This window comes from Dama dama, chromosome 7, assembly GCF_033118175.1.
Source record: "Dama dama isolate Ldn47 chromosome 7, ASM3311817v1, whole genome shotgun sequence".
Classification (NCBI taxonomy): Eukaryota; Metazoa; Chordata; class Mammalia; order Artiodactyla; family Cervidae; genus Dama; species Dama dama.
In genome coordinates, this window is record NC_083687.1 from 47,720,001 (window position 1) to 47,745,366 (window position 25,366).

At 38.9% G+C, this 25,366-nt stretch overlaps 1 protein-coding gene across 1 annotated transcript in view; it reads left to right on the plus strand.

The window, feature by feature from the left end:
* LOC133059330 (uncharacterized) overlaps positions 1–25,366 on the plus strand; it is a 231,626-nt gene that overhangs the window by 71,836 nt on the left and 134,424 nt on the right. Inside the window, 1 exon segment of the mRNA XM_061146304.1 lies at positions 13,255–13,518. Within this exon segment, the coding sequence (XP_061002287.1) occupies positions 13,255–13,518 (264 nt within the window).

Sequence of the window (25,366 nt, forward strand, 5' to 3'; positions counted from 1 at the left end):
AAGAGTACTGGAGTGGGGTGTCATTGCCTTCTCCAACACAACTGAGCATGCATGTGCAAATGACCAAGAACTATATCGAGAGTTGGAGAAATCAAGTCAGGGCTCTCAAATTGCCTGGGTAGCTTTTGCAAATTTAGTCTCGTGTGCTTAAAGAAAAAGAATCATTATATATCTGTATTCAGAGTTGGTTCACCCAAAAGGCATTTGATTCCTGTGTGCAAAGACTGGTCCTTGAATTACACTGTGTGTATGTAAAAAGGAAGGTGTGGGAGATGGGAGCAGATAGGTAGAGGCCTCTTACATACTGAACTGTGTTCTCTCCAAATTCAGGGGCTGAGGTCTTAAATCCCAGGACCTCAGACTGTGACTGTGCTTGGAGACAAGGTCTCTTTAAGAGGTTAAGTTAAAATGAGAGCACTGGGGTAAATCCTAATCCAGTAGGGCTGGTGTCCTCATAAGAAGAGGAGATTAGGACACAGAAACCGTGGAAGACCACATGAAGACACAGGGGGACAAACAAGGAGAGAGATTTCTGAAGAAACCAATCCTGGTGTCACCTTGATCTTGGACATCTAGCTTCCAGATCTTTGAGAAAATAAGCTCCTGTTGTTTAAGTGTTCCAGTCAGTGCAACTTTGCTATGGTGGTCCTCAAAAAGCTAGTATAAGGGCTCCTAAAGGACTGGGGACAATGAATTGTCCTTTGATTTAATGGGAAAAAAGAAGCAACGATTAACTTCAACCTTTTAGAATTCAATGCATCAATTTGGCATCATTGAAATAAGGTCTAAGAAAAACCTGGCTTCAGCTTGCTGTGTTATTGAGCTATTCCATGGATGTATAGAATTTTAAGAAGTGTGCACTCATGTGTGCTAAGTTGCTCCAGTCGTGTCTGACTCTTTGCGAGCCTGTGGACTGTCGTCCACCAGGGTCCTCTGTCCGTGGGATCCTCTGGCAAGAGGGCTGGAGTGGGTTGCCACTCCCTTCTATAGGGCATCTTCCCTATAGACCCAAGGATTAAACCCGCCCTGTATTGGCAGGGCAGGTTCTTTGCTGCTAGCGCCACCTGAGAAGCCCTTTAAGAAGTATATCAACCAGTTAATATTTATACTTCAGTGTGGCAAGGTATCGTTATTACAGCAGTAGATGGGCACCATTTTTGTTTTACTGGAGGGAAATCCAATATGAATAAAATGGCAACTTTTCAAACATGACATTTAATCCATGCATGTAAATCAAACTGAGAATCTATTATTCATTATTAAAGGGGTGGCATATTTTTATTACTCAGAATGAAACACAAATACTGTGAAAAATTTAGTGCCTTTTCTTGAACTTTTGAGACACTTATCATGTAGTCATCCAGCTAGTACTGGCTCTCATTTTAAAATATAGCCATGAAATTAATAAGTTTGGAGTTTTATGCCTGAAAAAAAGATGCTCAATTTCAGTGAAGTACGCAAATTTATTTTTTATTTAAAGCTTCCTAAATACTTAAGATGGTAAAGGACTAAAGTAATGTTCTGATTCCAGTATGTATATGAAGAATATAGTTCATGTTCTTGTCATTATTAGTCACGGTTCCAGCGTTCTTCCCTGAAGTGCTCTCTGAAAACGACATATATCAGAAACTGATTAAAATGACCTAAAGTATTAATTCTTAAACTATGATGAACCCAACATTTTGCAAGAGGTTATTTTCTGTGTGACATTTAATATCAAAGAATTGAAATGATTTTAATAACTCATAGGAAGGAGTGATTTTAGGAAAACTCGAGCTGAGCATGACGGCTTTTTTTTTTTTTTGATTATTGATTATTACCATCCATAATGAATAGCCCTGGCTATTAGCGTTCAACACTTTTGGAAAATGACTTAATCTCCTGGGCCTCAATTCCTTCATTTGTAAAATGGGAATCTAATACCTAATTCATAAAGATTTTGTGAGTATTAAATAATGTGATGCCCAGATTGCTTAGTATAGTGGGTTACATGTAGGAAATAACTAGTAGCTATAATTGTTTTTTATTTATAGTAATCTTCTATGTAGCATCTTTTCTTCTTTTTGCTCTCTGTTAGATTTCTCGAGCCCTTCAAAACATCCCTTCAAGAAGTATTTGTTGATGCATTCTTGATTTCTCTCTTCTAAGAAAACTCAGTTTCCATTAAATTTATTCACTGCTCTTTTGCCTCAATTCCTTGTTACTAGGTGATGTGAAGGGTTTAAGGGCCATCAGTGTAAAAAGCCGGTTATCATTGTCTCATATGCTGGCAGGGAGGAAGAATAATGTGCGCTGAGTGCCTGCACTATGCCACTTTCATCACTGTGTGTTTAAAATGCCCAAGTAAGTGCAAATTTCACCCCGTGCAATCTATTGTTAAATCCATTTTGAAGAGGAGAGAAACAGATTTTTGAGATGAGAACTTGACCAGACGTTCAAAGCTGAGATTCAAACCCAGGTTTAAATGACTCCACAGTCCGAACACGAAGTTTCACAACCTACCCTAGAGGACACAGCAAGAATTGATATGTTTGGTTTTTTAAATCTGTAAGCTACTCACCAGTTCCTATAATTTTCTTCATATTTTTACCAGACTTCTGTTTCTGATGCCAAATCTCCCGTTCTTTTCTGGCTCCTCTTCTGTCCTTTGTGTCTGTTTTCTACATGTGTTCACATCTGATTTACTCAGACTGCGGTGCCCTAGTTACAAAGCAGTAGTTCTTGTTCACTCTGCATGCAATTCAATAATCAGTTCAATTTTTACCAGCCTCACTCGGGAATGAGGCTGCTGTATTGCATAATATTGACAGGTGGTCACTTAATCTTAAATATATTTGGCAGCACTAGAATGTAAACTTCTTGAGAGTAGGGACTGGTGTCTGTTTTGTTCACTGCTGAATCTCTGCCACCCAGAAATGTGGCTGTCTTGATAAATATTTTTTTAAATGAATGAATAAACCTAAAACTTCTGATGAGTCACATGACAGACTTCAAATAGATAAGTATTGACTGCCTTATAGTTGAAAAGTGTTTTAACTTTTAAAAAAATTTGGTATTTTATGCAGATGCACATTCTTCATTTTATTGGAAATGCTTCTGAAATGCTGTAAATCCACCTTTGTCCTTTGTGTCTGTTCTCTACATCTGTTCACATCTGATTTATTCAGGGTTCAGAATGCCCTAGTTACCAAATAGTAGTTCTTGTTCACTTTGCATGCAATTCAACAATCAAATCATTTTGAATTCTCTAAAGAGGAGGAACTTGCTTCTATATTTGAACTCACTCACATTCAGAGGGAATAAGTTTTAATATTTCAACATCTACACAAAATGCTTTACAATGACTTTTAAGGCACTAATTCTCTTATGAACACTGAGTGAAGTCACAATGGGCTGACGAGGGTAAAGAATTTCTCCAAGGTCACATGGCCTGGTAATTGCAAAGAACGAGGCTGGCTATCTTTTCCTATCCATCTGCCTCATGCATGTACCAAACATTAGTCAATGGCTTTGAACTGATGGGGCTCTCAGAGCTTCTAGTGGTTGGCAGGAAAAGGATTTACTCTCAAACAAGCAAAAAATCACTAAGCTCAAGGACCAAAAAAGGTCAATCTAGTAGACTGCAAAGCTGAGCATGTCAAGCCCCTGCTTAAGCTCCCCTAGGGTCTCCACTACACTCAGACTAAAAATCCAAATTCTTCACCTGGCCCTCCAAGCTTTACATGCTCTGGCTCCCATCCTCCTAATTCCCTTGCATGTGACTTTTCTGCTTGGGTGTTTCATTAGAGTTTCACTTTCTCTTCTCTGAACAGACCAAGCTCATTCTTGTTATAAGGTCACTGCATTACATGTGGCTTCTGGCCGTGAGGTTCCTCCTCTAACCTTGACACTGCTGTCCAAGGTCAAATGCCCCGTCCCAAGACAAGGTTTTCTTAATAAAATAGCCCCTCCTCTGTTCATTTTCTAGTATAACTCTAATTTCCTTTTATTATTTTAATATCCTTAGTGATCGAGTAGAGCATTTATCACTATTGATATCATCTTACTTGTTTATTACTTGTCCCCTCCCCCACCAGATTGTAGCTCAAAAACAAGAAGTTTTGTTCAATTATTTTCATCATCAGTGCCAAAAACTGTTGCTGAAGTTGTTCTATAGCTGTTAAGTCACATCCAACTCTTTTGGAACCCCATGGATGATAGCCCAACAGGCTCTTCTGCCCATGAGATTTCCCAGGCAAGAATACTGACGTGGGTTGCCATTTCCTTCTTCAGGGTATTTTCCCTGGCCCAGGGATTGAACCAGCACCTCCTGCATTGGCAGGCAAATTCTTTACCACTGAACCACTGGTGAGCAGCTGGGGTGTGGTCGTGTAGTTTCATGAAAATGGTTCTCCTTTTACATTTGTTTGGTATTGAGTAATACCAAAAAGAGATATTTGCTGAAATATAAATGGGCATTTAATAAATGTGTGTGAATGAATGATTGATTGAAGGGAAGCATACATTTGGATATGGTTTTTGATTTGACATAGTCAAATCAATAATGTTAGTAGTTGGGAAAACATGAACAAATCATTACTCGTTTAAATCTTTTTTCAGTCACCTGTACAATGGGTGAATATTAACCACATTGACATTCAGATCAAATGTTATAATGTGCATGTGAGAGCTTTGTAAAATATAAGATGCTGCACAGGCATTAATATTATCGCCAGATATATCTTTTGTACCATGTGGGTTTCCCAAAGGGAAAGTGTTGATTAGCAATTATTGCCAAAAATTCTATCCTTTCCAAATGATGTATTTGCCTGTTCCTTGTAAAACCATTTGTGGTTAATTTGTTGGTCTTTGATCTAATCAGGCTGCAGATGTTCAGAAATGCCATCTTTTTGTGCATTGAGGCTCAGTCACTGGGGTTTGTAAAAGTAATGGGCTGTGCCCAATTTTTCCCCAATGTCTTCAACTCTCAGGGACAATGAAGGGAAAAATCTATCTTTTGCCTAACAAGGAGAAACTGAAAAGAAAATTTAACTTTTTGTTTTCACATTCTAAAAAAAAGGTAGGGGGGTATGGGGGGAGAAATCCCAGAACTAAATTTTCTAAATTAAAATATTCAATTAGATTTTGCCATCTCCCTAGAGTGAAATATTCTTAGTTGAACATTTGAGTAGCAAGTGAAGAGATGAGTTATGACATATTGAGGTTGAGGTCAGGTAATGGAATTGCAATGTAATGAGATGACATGCCATATATTTCCTCTTGATTTCAGTCATGTTTGATGGAAAATGGTGGCAAGGCCATATTTTTTAGCCAGTAATTATTCAGGTATGAATCAGTTTGATCTCAGACAGAATTGTGGTTGCCCTGAGCTGCGGAAGTCAATTAGACATATGATCAAGGACATACAAACCTGTCTTGTCTTGGTATCTATATTGGACATTGATTCTCAAAGTCTCTTCTGAAGGACCATGTGAATCACTATTACCTTAACCTGCCTGTAAAAATTAAAATTCCCAAGCTTCACCTCAGACTTACTGACTTAAGGATGAGAACGGGCCTAGAAATCAGCATTTTAAGCAAATGCCTTTGGGTAATTCTCATACAAACCAAATTAAAGGGGCACCTAGATGATGTCCTTGAGGACATCATTGTATGATTGTGACTGTTTCCCAAATAATTAAATTTGTTGTTAAGAAATCACAAAATGAGATTCAGGGACTGTAGGTTTGAGAGATCATAGACCTCTGATCTCATTTTAGGGAAATTTTTATTTCAGAATTACTGATTTGTAAACTACCTGATGAATCTAACTAACTAAGACTCACTCTTTATTTATTTTAAAATCATAGTTAATTTACAATGTTGTGTTAGATTCAGGTGTGTAGTAAAGTGATTCAGTTATATACACATCTCTTTGTTGTTGTTTAGTTGCTAAGGTGTGTCCAACTCTTTGGAACCCCATTGACTGTAGCCTGCGAGGCTCCTCTGTCCATGGGATTCTCCAGGCTAGAACACTGGAGTAGGTTTGCTGTTTCCTTCTCCAGGGGATCTTTCTAACCCAGGAATGGAACTCGGTTCTCCTGCATTGGCAGGTAGATTCTTTACCAGTGAGCCCCCAGGGAAGTCCATATGTGTTTATACACACATATAAATAAATAAATAATATAAATATTTGTATAAATAAATAATATACAAATGTTTAAATATTTATATAAATAAATAATATACAAACATATAAATGTTCATTTATATTTAAATGAACAAATATATAGCATTCATATTTATAAACATATATAAACATACAGGCATTTGCATTTGTAAATATATATATATATACATATGTACACATTCAGAATGACTCACTCTTTAAGGATCCCAGAAGATGAAGCTGTTAAGGGTGCTGGGATGATGGAGCTCTGTTGGAGGAAGCATGTTTTCTCTTGATAAGCTCTGGGCCTGCTTTTGATGGCTGAACCCAGTGGTAGCAATGATGGAGGGAGCAGGCTGAATACAGAGAAACATGTGGGAAAGAGCCCAGCTCCTCTGTCTGTAGGGATCACGAGGGGCAGGAAAGAGGGTTTAGAGGAGTGGTCCAGAGCCTCTTCAGCAGGAATCCAAGGTGGGCCCTCTGACACTCACCTCCAACACTTAGGAAGCCCCGCGTGAATGGCTCTGCAGCACACTGCCGGAAATCAAATCCCCGCTCTGCCCTATACACCTGTTCTCTGTGTAACCTTGGGTTTGACCTTGCCCCAGTTCTCTTTGCCTCAGGGGCGTCACTTGTCACATGGAGAAAACAACAGGATCTACTTTGTACAATTGTCATCATGACTGAGTTCATCAGGATAAAGTGATTCAAAGAGTACCTGGCATTTAGTCAACTTCAATAGAGACGAGCGCTTCCCTGGAGGCTCAGTGGTAAAGAATCGACCCGCCAGTGCAGGAAACACAGGTTCGATCCCTGAGCTGGAAAGATCCCCTGGAGAAGGAAAAGGCAACCCACTCCAGTATTCTTGCCTGGGAAATCCCATGGACAGAGGAGCCTGGTGGGCTGCAATTCGTGGAGTTGCAAAGGGAGACACATCTCAGTGGCTAAGCAACAACAACAACAGATGAACAGTTGATACTCCACTGTTAGCATTAAGAAACTGAAAAAGACAATTTCTAAAACAGGGAACTGGAGCTATTACATTTGCACACAAAGCACTGGTTTTTCAATGGTGTAGGTGTAAAATTTTTCTCTCTTCTTCTGTGCAAAAGCTATGATAGTTAGAGTTGTTCCCAACCTCTGTCCTTGATCCCCAGGCCAAGATAAGTTTCCAAGAATAATTACTTTCTTTCATCCTGCAGCAGAAAGACAGGGGATTAGAGCTAATTTGTCTATTTATTTATCTTGGCTGAGGGAATGGAAAGGAAAATAAAATGGTGCTATTAAACTCTCACTAGATAACCTAGATTACCCTGTGCTGTGGCATCAATTCCCACTCCTCTGTCCAGAACTGTTTGCCTCAAATAGAACACTTTGCTGTTTTCTAATGCAAATTAAATACACTTATTTACTTTCATGACTACCCTTAATCCTTACAGAATATGAGTTCCCAAAGACACCTCTGTGTCCTTTTCCCCTTCTCCCTACCCACCATCTCCTTTTCATCACCACTGTCCTTGCCCTCCGAGTCCTCTCCTCCACAACCTCCCCAGCACTTTGTACATGATGAAACCAAGACCCTTCCAAAGACGGTAGGTTACTTGTTTAAGTGGTGAATTGGGATTTGATCTCATGTTTGTATGATGCCAAAGCCCATGCTTTTAACCCATGAGGACATATCGCTTTCTTTTTAAATGAGAGAAAGGATTAAACAGGGCAGGATTGAACAACTGGGACTGAGGTAACAGATATATAAAGTCACAACCACTGAAGATGCATTTGTAAGAATTCCAACCAAAGCATCATGTCCAGGCTGCATCATTGCAGACCTGCGACAAACAACTCAAGTATTATTGTGCACTCTGCTTGTCTACAGAAGCGCAGGTTACGTGCATATTAACGTGTTCCTCCACTACTGACTTTATCATGCTTGCATGCGCGTTAAGGTGCTTCACTTGTGTCCAACTCTTCACGACCCCATGGACTGTAATCTGCTAGGCTCCTCTGTCCATGGGATCTTTCAGGCAAGAATACTGGTGTGGGTTACCATGCCTTCCTCCAGGGGATCTTCCTGACCCAGGGATCAAACCTGAATCTCTTTTGTCTCCTGCACTGGCAAGTGGATACTTTACCAATGAGCCACTGACTAAAGAGCCACTAGAATTTTGATTTTACATCCAGTGACTTAGAACTGTTTCTGAAGCTATCTTGATGGAATAATTATATTTATACAGTAGTTAAGACTGCATGTGAGTCAGGGCTTCTCTGGTGGCTCAGTGGTAAAAAAAAATCTTCCTGCCAATGCAGGAGACACGGGTTTGAACCCTGATCTAGGAAGATCCCCCATGCGTCAGAGCAACTAAGCCTGTGTACCACGACTCCTGGGCCTGTGATTTAGAGGCCGGGAACCACAACTCCTGAGGCTGCGTGCCCCAAGCACTAAAGCTAGTGGTCTCTAGAGCCCGTGCTACACCACAAGAGAAGCCCCCGCAATGACAGGTCCATGCACTGCGGCGAGAGAGTAGCCACCACTCGTTGCAACTAGAGAAGAGCCCACTCAACAATGGAGATACAACAGAGAGAAAAATAAATAAATAAAATTATTAAAAAAAAATCATCAGTGTTCATGCATGTTAAAAAAAAATGAAAGTCTGGATATGAGTTAGTGCAGAGCAGGGGCAGTCAATATTTGTTCTTTTCTGGTAACAAACCCCCGACATTTCAGTGGCTTATGTGCATTCGATATTGCACATCAATCCAAGATTGTTGAAAGTTCAGTAATTTCTCCTTTACCTGCAAAGGCTCTCACCCAATGACAGACTTGCTTCCTTGCCTGGTCCTTGAGATTAAAGCTACTTGTAGTCCTAACTCATATATGAAGGGTTTATCCTCTCTGAGATTTGGTTTCTCCTAAATTTCTTTATGTCCAAAGTTCCTCAAGGAGTTCAGAAGTATACACAATTTTGTAATTTAATTGAAATCATTTCTTCATTACAGTAAGAATTATCATCATTTATGACATCTCCATCGTAAGGAGAAGCAGAACTTTGAAAGCCTTATATTTTTGAAATTACTTTATCTTTTTTTAAAGTAACTTTTTCTTAGTATGAAAACAATAGTCATTCCAAATATTTCAGAAAATCCAGAAAATTAAAAAATACTTCGTCAATGTGCATTTCCATCATTTTGTAAGATTTCCCTAATCCTTTCTGAGTTGCTTCAATTTAAAAGTATTTGGTGTCCAAGTGGAAAGAATGTTGCTTTCTCTTCCAATTCTCTGTGCAAACTTCAGGATTCAAAAATTCTCATTTGTTTCTTTTCTGCTTGTTCTCCACTCTCCTTTCACATGCATCTTCTATAGTATAGAAGATCAAATGCATTACCCTTATGTTATGCAGTGAAATTCACCCCGTAATGTCTCTTCCTTCAAAAAGAATGCCCTTGATGGTACACCGAAAATAAAGGTACTCTGAGAAAATCATGACCTCCAACTACCAGGACTTTTGTGATGAGATAGTACTGATAGTTGAGGGCAGACCGATCCATTTATTTCCCTTATTATAAGTATTCAGTGACAAAGCTACAGAAAAATAAGGAAGCATCACATCATAGGTATGTTAAATTGCTTTAGTCGTGTCCGACTCTTTGCGACCACATGGACTGTAGCCCACCAGGCTCCTCTGTCCATGGGATTCTCCAGGCAAGAATATTGGAGTGGGTTGCCATTCCCTTCTCCAGGGGATCTTACCCACCCAGGGGTTGAATCTGTGTCTCTGACATCTCCCACATTGCAGGCAGGTTCTTTACAAAGAAGTCCACCTCGTAGGAGGGCTGTGGAAATACTCAGGTTTGTGGAAAGGATCCTCTGAGAGATAACAATGAAACTTAGTGATCCTTTCTTGCCATGGAGGAAACAAATGAGTCCCAAGCTACACATTACTGCGCAAAAGATCTCTCCTATAACATACGGCATGAGAAAAGCAATGAAAGATTAACATGACCGCTGCTGTCAGATAAATTCCTTTATTTGGTAACATATGGCTCTGATCCTCCTTTTCAGTCATTATCAGTGACTAGGTTTTGTCTTATTCAAGTATTTATTTTGGGAGGAGGGGACTGTCAGGGTAATTTCACATGACAGCTCTATCTTGTGAAATAGGCTGAAATGAAGTTTTCCTTAGTGCCCAAAGCCTGGCTTCTTGTTTATGTTGTTACAGGTGATACAGTGGGGCCTGGTGTTTTACACCAGATGTTGGGGTTATGCTTGGGAGCCTAGAATTACTTCTCATGCACAAAATGATACTTGTGTTTTACATATTTATCTGATGAGGTTCAATCAATCTTAAAATGCTCTTTTCTCCTTTACGAAAATAAACTGTAATCTGTGTCATGGAAATAGTTGGGATGAAGTCTTAAGACAGATAGTAATAATATTTGTGTGCATTCACATTTTATGAGCATTTTTATATTCGTTATACAAGCTGACAAATGCATCAACTCTATGAGGAAGATGCTTATAATTTTGTTTTTTATGGGTGAGGAAATTTGAGTGCATGGAAAGTAAGATACAAAAAAAGAAGTGACTTGCCCAAGACCACAGGAAAATTGATGATAGAATTGGGTCAGTACTGGTCAACTTCTTAATCTGTTTTGAACATATCCCTGAGTTAGACCAGGTTACTATAAGAAGAGCATTAGTTTTCACTTCTAAATGCAGGGATAAAACTGATGAAATTACTGTAATAGCATCACTTCAGCTTCATTTTTTAACGGTGGTAGGAAACAGGTTTCTGACCCCCTTTTTCCTCCTCTACCTCACTTAGCTCTTATTCTCTTATCACAAAGGTTACTCGCAGCCAACTAGCCAAATGAAAAGTATGGCTTGATTAAGAATCTCTTTTGTCAGTAATTTGTGCCTAATGTTTTTAGCTCTCCCATGGGCTGTTGTAGAAAATGGTAAATCTGGTTTAAATGAAACCTGATCCTGTTAATGGTTTAATAGCAGCTGCCACAGGGTTATGGCATTTTTCAACAGATGCTTCTGCTTCATTTTAAACATAAACCAAGTCTTGGAATATTTACATAAATCATATAAAATATCCCTACACACTTTTGGTTAAATATATTGTTATAAAATAGTCTTAGACTAGTCCTTATCTTTGCCCATTTGTAATTATTCACAGAGAATAAAAAAAAAAAAAAAACAGACTATACTCTGTTTAAAAAAAAATAGATTACTTGTGTCTTGCACTTGCCTAAAAATTTTTTTAAAGGCTGAAGAATGGGCTCCATCTCTCTTCTGGGGACATGAACGGTGGCTTGGTTGATCCAATGGTTCTGTCCATCTTTAGGCCTACCACTATTTATTTAGCACTGACAAATTGCTTACACAATGATGTGCATTCTAGTGTCAACTGAAATTCAGAGGAGTCACAAAATTAAACGGGACACTGTTTTTCTTTGAAAAGGTAGACCTTGTAACAGCACTTCAAGCTATCATTCTGCATAGGATTAATTTCTCTGGCATATGATTGTTTAACCTTTTTTTTTTTTTTTTAAAGAATTTCTTCTGGTCAAAGCACTTGTGCTGGATACACGAATGATACAAAGATAAATGTCAGGCAAGAAAAAAAAAAAAAAAAAAAAAACCACAATGACTGGTTCCAAACCAGGAAAGGAGTAAGTCAAGGCTGTATATTGTCACCCTGCTTATTTAACTTATATGCAGTGTACATCATGCGGAATGCCAGGCTGGATGAAGCACAAGCTGGAATCAAGATTGACAGGAGAAATATCAATAACCTCAGATATGCAAATGACACCACCCCTATGGCAGAAAGCAAAGTGGAACTGAAGAGCCTTTTGATGAAAGTGAAAGAGGAGAGTGAAAAAGCTGGCTTAAATCTCAACATTCAGAAAACTAAGATCATGGCATCTGGTCCCATCACTTTATGGCAAATAGATGGGGAAACAATGGAAACAGTGACAGACTTTAGTTTCTTGGGCTCCAAAATAACTGTAGATGGTGACTGCAGCCATGAAATTAAAAGACGCTTGCTCTTTGGAAGAAAAGCTATGACCAACCTAGACAGCATATTAAAAAGCAGAGACATTACTTTGCTGACAAAGGTCTGTCTAATTAAAGCTATGGTTTTTCCAGCAGTCATGTATGGATGTGAGAGATGGACCATAACTCTTCAGCTGAGTGCTGAAGACTTGATGCTTTTGAACTGTGGTGTTGGAGAAGACTCTTGAGAGTCCCTTGGACTGCAAGGAGGCCCAACCAGTCCATCCTAATTGAAATCAGCCCTGAACATTCATCAGAAGGACTGATGCTGAAGCTGAAGCTCCAATACTTTGGCCACCTTATGTGAAGAACTGACTCATTTGAAAAGACCCTGTTGCTGGGAAAGACTGAAGGCAGTAGGAGAAGGGGATGACAGAGGATGAGATGGTTGGATGGCATCACTGACTAGATGGACATGAGTTTGAGCAAGCTCCAGGTGTTGATGGACAGGGAAGCCTGGCATGCTGCACTCCATGGGTTCTCAAAGAGTCGGACATGAATGAGCAACTGAATTGAATTGAATGGCAAAAGATAGAAATAGTTAAACAAAAGAGATACCAGCTCAAGCAAAAAGAACTGAGAGTACAGTGTACCTCTTTAGTTAGCATATTACAGGTTTGAGTCCTAAGACTCATAGGAGGCAGAATCTTGAACTGGTAGGGTAGTTTTTTGTCTTGTTTTTTGGGTCTTATTTTCATGGTAGTATATTTGCTCAATTACCTTGGCCTATAACCATTATTTATGTAAGTGCATCCAATGCTATGTTTTTAAAGACAAACAATAACAGTGCAAATCAACTCTTTCACACTCATATACTCAGTCAATGAGTTGTGTCCAACTCTTTGTGACCCAAGGACTATAGCCTGCTACATTACTCTGTCCATGGGATTCCCCAGGCAAGAATACTGGAGTGGGTTGCCACTTTCTTTTCCAGAGACAAAGCAGTTCTTAACTCTAAATGATCTGTAGGCATCACTGACTGTGGTGTGTTTCTAAATACCAGTATTCCAATCTTCCCTTGTCCTCATATCTGTCCTAGGTACTCCCGCCTAAGAAGGATGTGGAACTTGGCATGGCATTCTTGTTTGAACTCTTTTTCCTTCGTGGGAAATACACTTATCTCCACCAGGTTGTGGGCTGGGCAACCTTTCCTTTGTATGATAGCAGTATGGATGTGGTGGAAGGAAAATTCAAGTGTCCACTTCTCCGAGGACATTATGATCAGAAAGTCGACAGCTTCAAGAAAACTGAAGATCTGATTTGCTTGGACCTGGACCACTGGCTGTGCAATCTCTATTTTCAGGTTTGCAATGGGATTTTGTTAGTGGGAAAAAGAATGTAAAGCGTTTCCAAAGCTGCTTTTCTCTAGCCTTTAGCTATTGAAAATTCCAATAAGTATCAATATCAAAAACCTATAATAGGGGTTATCTCAATATTGATTTCTCATTTTTGTGCTCAGTCAGTCAGTCATATCCAACTCTTTTGTGACCCCATGGACTGTAGCCAGGCTCCTCTGTCCATGGAATTTCCCAGGCAGGAATACTGGAGCAAGTTGCCATTTCCTCCTCCAGGGGATCTTCCTGACCCAGGGATTAAACTCACGTTTCTTGCATCTTCTGCACTGGCAGGCGGATTCTTTACCACTACCGATTTCTCATAATGCAGATTAAATTGATGTCTACAAACAAGGGTCAAAATTCTAGAGTTAGTAGAAATCTTAAGGATCGTTTAATCCAAACTTCTGTCTTATGAACCAGGACAGTTATCCAAGTCCCTGATTTCTCAGTTTGCAGCCTGTTGTTGCCGGAGCAGACTGGTCTCAGCAATGTTGGGCAGGGGTTGTATTTCTTTTTCGAGAGTTCTTATTGAGCTTCTGTTGTGGGTTGGGCATCGCTTGTTCCAGAGATATAAAACAGATAGATGTGGTCTCTGCCTTCCAGATGCTTGACATTTGATGAGACTGACAATAGATAGCCCACATTTCCACGGGATGAAAGTGGCCATTAGAAGTCTCTCTTTACCATATACATGGCTTCAATGTATGCTGCCTTGTTTATATCAAAAACTAAAAAAAAAAAAAAAACACAAAAACAACTTGGGTACACATCACTAATTTGTGTAGGCTTGGCATTCTATTTTTTAATCAAATCTTTTAGCAGAATAGCTGTTGCATAAATTTGTTTTAGGCCAATACCATGGAGGATCCAAAAAAGAAAATAGTAACATACTTGAAATATAAGGTATTCCAACACATTTTGGTCTATTTATTTTTGTCCTATATGTCCACATTTATTCTACCTCTTTATGTTGTTTTTCCAGAGTGCTTGTATCATGAAATGCTATGAGTTTTCTTCCTTACCATTGGTTTTTTTTTTTCAGTTTACCTACTTATCTACCTACCTGAGGTAAACAGTGTATATGGACATGTTCAGAAAGCATGTAGTTTTGACCTAAAAATCATCAGCTACATATTCTTCTTATGTGATGATTTTTCTTGTGTTTTATTTAAATTTAATTGACATTTTTTTCCCCTTTTAGCTAATTCAGTTACAATGTTTTGTCGAAATATATTTTTGTTGCTCTCTGGTTATACTGTTAAGAAAACCACTCTTAAATGAGTATGTGCCCTTCTAGTCATCCTGGGAATCAGTTCAGTTCAGTTCAGTCGCTCAGTCGTGTCCAACTCTTTGCGACCCCATGAACCACAGCACGCCAGGCCTCCCTGTCCGTCACCAACTCCCGGAGTTTACTCAAACTCATGTCCATCAAGTCGGTGACGCCATCCAGCTGTCTCATCCTCTGTCGTCCCCCTCTCCTCCTGCCTCCAATCCCTCCCAGCATCAGGGTCTTTTCCAATGAGTCAACTCTTCACATCAGGTGGCCAAAATATTGGAGTTTCAACTTCAGCATCAGTCCTTCCAGTGAACACCCAGGACTGATCTCCCCTAGGATGGACTGGTTGGGCCTCCTTGCAGTCCAAGGGACTCTCAAGAGTCTTGTCCAACACCACAGTTCAAAAGCATCAATTCTTCGGTGTTCAGCTTTCTTCACCATCCAACTCTCACATCCATACATGACCACTGGAAAAACCATAGCCTTGACTAGACAGACCTTTGTTGACAAAGTAATGTCTCTGCTTTTTAATATGCTGTCTAGGTTGGTCATAACTTTCCTTCCAAGGAGTAAGCTTGGCACCTTAAAAATAAATCTGTTTTCCCAGGTGGCTCAGCGGTAAGAAATCTGCCTGTGAATGTAGGAGATGCAAGAGACACAGGTTCAGTTCCTGAGTTGGGAAGATCCCTTGAAGAAGGAAATGGCAGTCCACTCTAGTATTGGATTCTAGTCCTGTTCCCAGTTATTTCGATCTGTTTTGGAGTGAACCTCAGGATCAGAAGTTTTTAAAAGTTTCTAAGGATTAGAAACATTGATATAAATAAGTGTGAAAAGGAAGATCATAAATGAATCCAAAGGAGTAATTAAAAAGTCACTCCCAAAATTTTGAAGAAAACCCTCAGTAAAACTATTTATCAAATTGGTGACCTGAATACTATACATAGAGATAAAAATGAAATGAAAATGAAAATACAGCCATGAAAGAAAATAAATTTGGGTATATGTTTATTAGATAAAGTAAAAGGCATTTATAATTTTTCATTAAAATTATCATTGATACCTAACATTCAGTGTTCTATAAATTATGGCATGGGCTTTGTTTCATAAAAGATAATTTAGGTAGCACAGATATTGATAATAAAGAGATACACATTTTATATTTGAGAGAAAATCAAAAAGTAGTATTTAAATTTTACAAGGTCAGAAAACATGATTATTTGGTAAACAGCATTAGAATAATTTGATTTCAGTAAAATCTACTTAATTTGAACACATTGGTACCTTTTTTTTCTCCTATTTAAAAAAAAATCTTAGTGAAAAAAGTAACATTATGATTTATCTGTAGAGTTCTCTGGCCATTATTCATTATAAATGGACATAATTGTCCACTAGCTTCCTTATTTGATAGACAATAACAGAAATTTTCTTCCTGTGTATATTTCATGGAGGGTTGGTGGGCGGAAGTGAGTCTTACTAATGAGAATCGTGTTATTCAAGTAGCATGCTTTTCTGACTGTAAGGCAGAATGAGTATGAATGTAGATGATTCTCTTTCATGAGGATGAACACAAAAACTTTCTTATCTTGAAACCCTATTTTCCCCTATGTGAAATTCTAAAATATATGACTTTTTCTAATATGAATTTTTCTCAAATGCAAATATTTCTGAACAAGAAAATTTTGAGTAGCCTTTTAGAGTTATTCAGGAAGAGGATAACCTGGGTTTGGGAAGAGAAAAGAGATAGATATTGGAGCAGAAAAATGGTTTTGCAATGCAGCCTTAGAAGAGATGAAAGGAAACAAGCCAAGTCGGCTAGATCCTAATCATTTCCCTCTGTTGTCTCTTCACTAAGAAAACTGCCGCAGTCAGAGGGGCTGCAGAGCCAGGCTGAGGGGCTCAGCCATGACCTCATGCATTACTCACATGGCTAATAACCCTGAGCTTTAAGGAGGAGACTGGGAGCCATTCTGATTTAGCTCCTGGAGCATGTATGAAAGAATGTAAAAGGGAAAATTATGCAAGCAAGACAGCCTTGTTTTCTCTTTTCTGAATACTTCATTTCCTGTGTCAGTGATTATTTCCACCAGCATTTTATTATTAAAATTTTAAACACAGAGAAAAGTTGAAAACAATTGCATACTGATTCTACAATATGCTCATTTAATTTTAAGCTTAAAATATTGTTTTTTTAAGATAGTAAATACTTGCTATTAAATGAGTATTTGCTAATTTTATTCCAGCATGACTACCAGACTATTATTTGAAATAAGAAATTGAAAAATAAGAACAAAGAAACTAATAAACATATACAGCAGGGACATTTTATGTAACCCTGTTAATACAAAAAAATGCATTTTTTTATAGTACAGCAAAACAAAACAAATATAAGTTTTAGAAAAATTAAATTCGTCATTGACCTTTTGGATTTTGCGTATTAGGTTGTTCAAGAGAGATAATTGTGTGTGTTGTATTTTCAACAGTTTGGATAACAGATCCATCTCTTATTAGGTAATTAAACTTCCTCTACATTTGAATGATCAAAAAAACCGCAAAAGGCATATTCAGCTTCCCCCTGAGTTTCCAGATTGTTTAATGGCTGGAGCAGAATCAAGTGTGGATAATACAGAGAAAAAGAGTTGTTCCTCAAGGAGTGATGAAGCGAAATCCTTCTCACACTCATCTCAAGGTTAGTTCACATTTTATTGGCATCTTATTACTAATATTTTAAGTTCTGTTATATTATATAAATCTGAGAAAGAGAGAAGTGCTATTAGTGTATTTCTCTCTATATCATGTCATTTAAAGAGAATGTAATCATTGACAAGATTTCATACTGCACAATTATAAATTATATAATAAAATAGGAACCATTGAAACACAAGTCTTTCTCCATGATTTGTTGCTCTAAAATATGTTTTCGTTTTTTGAGGAACAGTTGTAACTTTTTAGATTCTTAGTCCTAAATTTCAGTCTTTCTTGTATGCTCAATGAAAGAGAATTGCTTTCAGAAAAAAGTTCTCAAATAATTTAATCTATTCTATAAGTCTTTGCTTTCAAAGACTGGTTTAATCAAACACTACATGAGCAAATAATACTTTTGAAATATTCAATGTATACAAGTTTCAGTTTATAGAAAGAAGCTAGCCATGAGTTCTTGCACAGTAGGTCTCTTCATGAGACTTCCTTGATTTGAAAGCTTAACACATTTATCTTTGGTTTCTATCAGATGTGCGAAATCACCAATTATGACTGAATCCGCCCATTTCTCTTATGCATTGTTGGTGTGCTTTAACTACCCATCAAACACTTCTCTGTATGTATATCTTATTGTTGGCTTTGCTTTTAGTTTCATTTATTAAACAGAGAATCTAGTTTTTCTTTTTTAAACTTCAATAGAAAATTAATTTACTGACACATTTGATCAGTATCGATGCTTTATAATATTTTTAATATAGCATGTCTTTAGTTTGGTTCCATTTTTCTTCTGGTTGAAATAAATCTTTAGTAATTAATTTAAAGTTTGAATCTGTGAATGGTAAACTCTCTTAGTCTTTGCATGCCTGCAAAGTCTATTTTTTCTCACTTTTGGTAGATCATTTTTACATATATAAAACTCTAGGATATGAATGTTCCCTCACTGTTTTCTCCACCATATTCTCATGTCTGTTGTGGCTGATGAAAAACAGGTATTAAATGGATAGCTACTGATGGATTCTAGGAAGGTGAGTGATGCATTTCACTTCTGTTTTAGGTAGATCCTTCTGGTAAGTTTCAGGAGGATTCATTTGAGAAAGGCATGGTTAGAAACAGATCAGTTAGGAAAAGTTTGTAGCAGTTCAGGCAACAGATGAGGATCTAAATTAGGGCAGAGATAGTAAAGCTGGAGAAGAGAGTGTAAACTGTCGAAGTATTAAAGAAGTGTAACAGAATGACCATTGGACTAAGAATAAGAGTATCCTTGTTAGTTGGATATGGATGGTGAAGTAGAATTAAGAATGATTCTTTCTTTCTTTATTTTATACCATGGATAGATATGGATATCAACCAGCAAATAACAAGAAATAAAGGGGTAAAGACAGGATTAGAAGAAAAGCTGTGAACTTGGTTTTGGACCTACTGAGTTTGAACTTTCTACATTATATCCAAGTATTAATGTTTGGGGGATCTTTGGAAAAATGCATGTGAAACGAGAGAGAGAGAGGGAAGTTTGGGAAGGAGAATATGTCCAGTGGAGAGGTATCAACACCTAGACTCTAGCTGAGTCTGCTGAGTGGCAGGTTTCAAACTGAGAGAGTGTGTAGAATGATGGAAGTGTTGAGATGAGGGCAAGACTCAGGAAAACAGCGGTGTTTCAGAAGGATGCTAGAACCCTACTATAATCAAACCCAAAATCGGAACTATTTAACATCCTAGATGACATCCATCTTCCTTGTCTCATTCTACCTAACAACTGGGCCGCACAGAGCTTCATATTCAGTTGCTGGTGGTAAAAGTTTCTTTAGTTGTGCCCAGAGTTTTCCAAATCCCTTGGAGACTTTTTGCCTTGTTGGGCCAAGTAAAACTCCACTGACTGCAACTCATTTTCTAGAACCCCGCTTCCTTCCCTAACAGACAATTTCAGCACAAGCCCTGGGCTGTTATATTTGCATCTGTCCTGTTTCTCTACAAGTGAACGATTATTACCACCAAGTGATTACTGAGACACTGCCACCTCCAGAGAATTCAGTGGCATTTTATAAAGTCATGTGTACCTGGACATGCTATGTTGAAATTTTACACATAGAATTCTCATGTATTGAATTCTGTCAACTGGCTTTAAATGGATATTTGAGAAACTAAATTAGAAAAGAGATATATATTGAAGGTAGGTAATAAATGCCAACTCTATAAAGTGCCTTGATTAATGTGTATTGTTCGTCACACCTGAGAACTTAGGTTGACTATACTTGCAGCCTGAGAGAATAGGAGGAGACCAATGTCACAGTCTGGGTTTTGCGAATAATTTGTAGAGTGTGCTGTTCTCAACATGCACACCTTTGAACTGACTGTAAGCATTCTAGGTTGGAATTTAATAGGTTTAAGGCTTTGATTTTTTATTTTTAATTCATTTACTTTTAATTGAAGGGTGATTGCTTTACAATATTGCTTTGGTTTCTGCCATTAATCAACATGAATTGGCCATAGATATGCATATGTCGGACTTCCCTGGAGGCTCAGATGGTAAGAAATTGAACCCCATGCAGGAGGCCTCGGTTGGATCCCTGGGTTGGGAAGATCCCCTGGTGGAGGGCATGGCAACCCACTCTAGTCATCTTGCCTGGAGAATCCCATGGGAGGGAGGAACCTGGCAGGCTACAGTCCATGGGGATGCGAAGAGTCGGACACAACTGAGTGATTAAAGCTGTTTGAACCTGCCCCCCATCTGCCACCCTTTCTCACCCCTCTAGGTTGGCACAGAGCCTTGGTTTGAGTTCCCCAATTCATGCAGTAAATTTCCATTGGCCATCTATTTTAAATATGGTAGTGTATATGCTTTCATGCTACTCTCTCCGTTCGTCTCACTCTATCCTTCCTTATCCCCGTGAGTTTTTTATTTTTAAAATTATTCAGTTCCATTCAGTCACTCAGTCGTGTCCAACTCTTTGCAACCCCATGGACTGCAGCACGCCAGGCCTCCCTGTCCATCACCAACTCCCGGAGTTTACTCTGACTCACGCATTGAGTCAGTGATGCCATCCAACCATCTCATCTTCTGTCGTCCCCTTCTCCTCCTGCCTTCAGTCTTTCCCAGCATCAGGGTCTTTTACAATGAGTCAGTTCTTTGGATCAAGTGGTTAAAGTATTGGAGTTTCAGCTTTAGCATCAGTCCTTCCAATGAACATTCAGGACTGATTTCCTTTAGGATGGACTGGTTGGATCTCCTTGCAGTCCAAGGGACTCTCAAGAGTCTTCTCCAACACCTCAGTTCAAAAGCATTAACTCTTCGGTGCTCAGCTTTCTTTATGGTCCAACTCTCACATCCATACATGACCACTGGAAAAACCATAGCTTTGACTAGATGGACCTTTTTTGGCAAAGTAATATCTCTGCTTTTTAATATGCTGTCTAGGTTGGTCATAGCTTTTCTTCCAAGGAGCAAGTGTCTTTTAATTTAATGGCTGCAGTCACCATCTGCAGTGATTTTGGAGCCCAAGAAAATAAAGTCTGTCACTGTTTCCACTGTTTCTCCATCTATTTGCCATGAAGTGACGGGACCAGATTCCATGATCTTAGTTTTCTGAATGTTGAGTTTTAAGCCAACTTTTTCACTCTCCTCTTTCACTTTCATCAAGAGGCTCTTTAGTTCTTTGCTTTCTGCCATAATGGTGGTATTATCTGCATATCTGAGGTTATTGATATTTCTCCTGGCAATCTTGATTCCATCTTGTGCTTCATCCAGCCCAGCATTTCGATGATGTATTTTGCATATAAATTAAATAAGCAGGGTGACAATATACAGCCTTGACGTACTCCTTTCCCAATTTGGAACCAGTCTGTTGTTCCATGTCCAGTTTTAACCGTTGCTTCCTGACCTGCATATAGACTCCTCAAGAGGCAGGTCAGGTGGTTTGGTATTCCTATCTCTTTAAGAATTTTCCAGAGTTTGTTGTGGTCCACACAATCAATGGCTTTGGCATAGTCAATAAAGCAGAAGTAGATGTTTTTCTGGAACTCTCTTGCTTTTTTGATGATCCAACGGATGTTGGCAATTTGATCTCTGGTTCCTCTGCCTTTTTTAATCCAGCTTGAACATCTGGAAGTTTATGGTTCACGTTCTGTTGAAACGTGGCTTGGAGAATTTTGAGCATTACTTTGCTAGCATGTGAGATGAGTGCAGATGTGTGATAGTCTGAACATTCTTTGGCATTGCCTTTCTTTGGGATTGGAATGAAAACGGACCTTTTCCAGTCCTGTGGCCACTGCTGAGTTTTCCAAATTTGCTGGCATATTGAGTGCAGCACTGTCACAGCATCATCTTTCAGGATGATGATAGTGGAACTATCAAAGCTAGTGGAGGCAATGGAATTCCAGTTGAGCTTTTTCAAATCCTCAAAGATGAAGCTGTGAAAGTGCTGCACTTAATATGCCAGCAAATTTTAAATTATTTCATGGGATCAATTAGGTGATCAGTACATTTATACACTCATAGAGTTTGTTTTTAAATGATCTTTAATAATTTAACATTATTAGAAAATTATTTTTGTTCTCAGTTTAATAGGTTAATTTTTAGCAGGCTATATTAAAGGAAATTTTTATTGCCTCTTATTTTATGTCTTGAAATTTTGCTAAATTTAAAACAATATAAATTCAATTATTGTGTAAAACATTGATATGCACCTAAAAAATCAATAGCTTTTATTTTATAAAAATAAAATTAAAAAGTTTATTCCAACCATATAGTGTTGCTATTATAATTTCCACCATTATTTTCTTCCTTTTTTAAAAATCTTCATTTTGTGTTGGGGTATAGCTAATAAAGGAAATCAGTCCTGAATATTCATTGGAAGGACTGATGCTGAAGCTGAAACTCCAATACTTTGGCCACCTGATTGGAAGAACTGACTCACTGGAAAATACTCTGATGCTGGGAAAGACTGAAGCCAGGAGGAGAAGGGGATGACAGAGGATGAGATAGATGATTGGATGGCATCACTGACTCTATGGGCATGAGTTTGAGCAAAGCTCTGGGAGTTGGTGATGGACAGGGAAGCCTGGTGAGCTGCAGTCCGTGGGGTCGCAAAGGGTCAGATACGACTGAGTGACTGAACTGAACTGTTAGTCAATTAACAATGCTGTGATAGTTTCAGATGGACAGCAGATGGACTATGGTTGATTTTTTTTTATGTTAGTGCAGATATCATAGGTGGATGACAGTGGGTGTGCTGCGTTCAACATGCTTAGTGTGGATGAGGGGAAAGTGGAGAGGTTGGGAACCTAAATGACTGGCATTCTAAGAAAGACAGAGAGTGCAGGAAAAGGACAGAGGTGAAAACAGACATTCAAAGGGCAGGTTTAGCCTCATTCCAAAATGCTTTGCATGGCTGCTCTGTCGAGGACATTCGAGGACACTGCATGTAAGTCTTACAGTCCTGTCTGCCAGAGAAAGGCTTTTACCCACCTCTTGTCTTTACGTCCAACCTGATGAGTCAGTCCCTCCAACGGGAGGGTTTGGGATGCCCTCATTCTGTGAAAATAAATTAACTGAAGGATAGCTATCCTGGGGATCTGAGATGTAGGAGAAGAACAAGTCCTGATCATTTCTGGTGGTCGACGATCATCTTCCTAACATAGGATGGATAAATCAAGACATATACAAGAAATGATTATGATTCCATTAGATAAAAAATAGAAAAATGCAGTTATTTCTTGTTCAAGTTTCAAGTTCAAAGATCCAGTCAACTCTGAAGTTGCCTTGTGGGACCCAGAGAGACGCGCATGTGTCACGTGAGTTTCTGCTTTCCTTTCTTTTCTTCTCTTCTCTCTTTCCTCCCTCCCTTCCTTCTCCCCTTCCTTCCCTGTTCTCCCCTAATGTTTCACGATTCAGTATGGAAATGAAATCTTATTTTAGAATTTTTAACTTTTGAGGAAGTACGTTTTGTTGCAACGGTTATATTTCAGTGATACTGACATTTTAACCTGGCTTTGGGACGCGGCGTGGAAGATTAGAGGCAGTTACTGTTAGACCATTTTTTCACCGGATCATTTTTGCTTTCTAGTTCTTCCTCGGGGTACTGCGGCTATATTTTCCACACCTACTTCCCTGTGTTCTGAACTTGGCTTTTAGAAGGCTGCCCCAGTTCCCTTAAAAGGGGGATAGGTGACACTCCAAGAACTGTGAATACTGACATATCCAATACAAGAACACTACATACCATGAGAGGAACACGTTCATGCTTTAGGAAAGTGCTTTGGAAAAGGCAGACGATCATTTGCTCTGCCCTTAGTCAGAGACTGATAATACAAGTTTCACATTGCACGACTACAGAGGGAACTTCTGCCCTTATTCTGAATAGAGTAATACAAAAACAAAACAAAAATTTCTTCGAATGCCTGTCTCTGCTACAAGTGCATATATTTACTTATTTTTCTTGGAGGTTTCCTAGATGTAGTATTAGCAGCTAATATCCCCCACGGGTTTGTTTTCTAATCTATCAGGGATGTGATACAGTATGCTGTTTCTGCCACTGATATGTTGCTCGGAGATTTAATAATGGGTAAACAAACACAACATGTGGTAATTCATTTCAAATTAAAAGTTTATTAAACTCCGGCTTGATGGCTTTCTGGCTATTTGCAATGAAAGGAGTGAACCTTAGGGGAGGGGTGGGCACGTGGTGTGTTCATGGCTGCAGAGTTTCTATCTGAAAAATATGTTTATGATCTTCTACAAGCTGTCCTACATTGATAGGCTCCATATGTAACCTGCTGGATCCACTGCAGTCCCCAGATTCTGAAAAAGTGACTTTAATGTTCACTTACCATTTCACGTGTGCATGCACATGCACATATGCACCCACATACACATACACACACACATACACAGTAAGGTGATTCTGACTTTAATCCCACAGTTCATGTTTTAAGTGGGGATCAGTCTTGCAAATCAGTGGACGCCTGAGGCCAGAAAATACTTATGAAGAATAAAAGGTCCGCCCCCCCCCCCCAAAAAAAAAAAGGCCCATGATGCAACTTTTGGGTTTAGGCTGCTTTAGTTTTCAGGGGGCAGACTAGGGAAACGTTTGTTCTGCTTGACAATTTTGTTTTGTATGTGCCTACATCGCATGAACGATGGTCTCTGGCAAGGTCTATATATGTTTTGTGATGCAGAATTCAGTTCAGGAGAATTTTATTGTGGAATCACCAGCAACAAAACATGCTGCTAAATGCTGTGTGATTATAAACCCAAATAAGAGGCAAATCCTCAACCTCCAGGGGCTCACTGGAGCCTCCCCCACTCTACCACTGAGATGTATGTCCCCACACTGGCTTGATGAGGGGAGGGCCTGCCAGCACCCTGTTTACCTGCAGGCCCCGGGGGAGACTTCACCCTTGGAGAAGTGAAACAGACACAGTTGGCTAAGTGACAAAGATTGGGTTTTTAGGGGAGGGGGTGATGGTGGGAAATAGATACCATCTGCCAATCAGATTTGTTCCCCATCTCAGTCTTCTCACAGTGGGATTCTCAGGAAGAGGGGAACTGCATGGAAATACTCACTAACCTGCTAAAAAACACTTTTCATTGAAATTCTGTGAGACCAGGAGTATGCTGTATATTATGGTACATACTATTTCATGAGAAAGTGAGGCATACTGTGTACATGTACTCTATTCTTTTTCAAGATTTTGTTTTTGATATGGACCATTTTTAAAATCTGTATTGAATTTGCTACAATATTGCTTCTGTTCTGCCTTTTGGTCTTTTGGCCATGAGGTATGTGGGATCCTAGCTCATCGACCAGGGATCGAACTCTCACCACCTGTACTGGACGCAAAGTCTA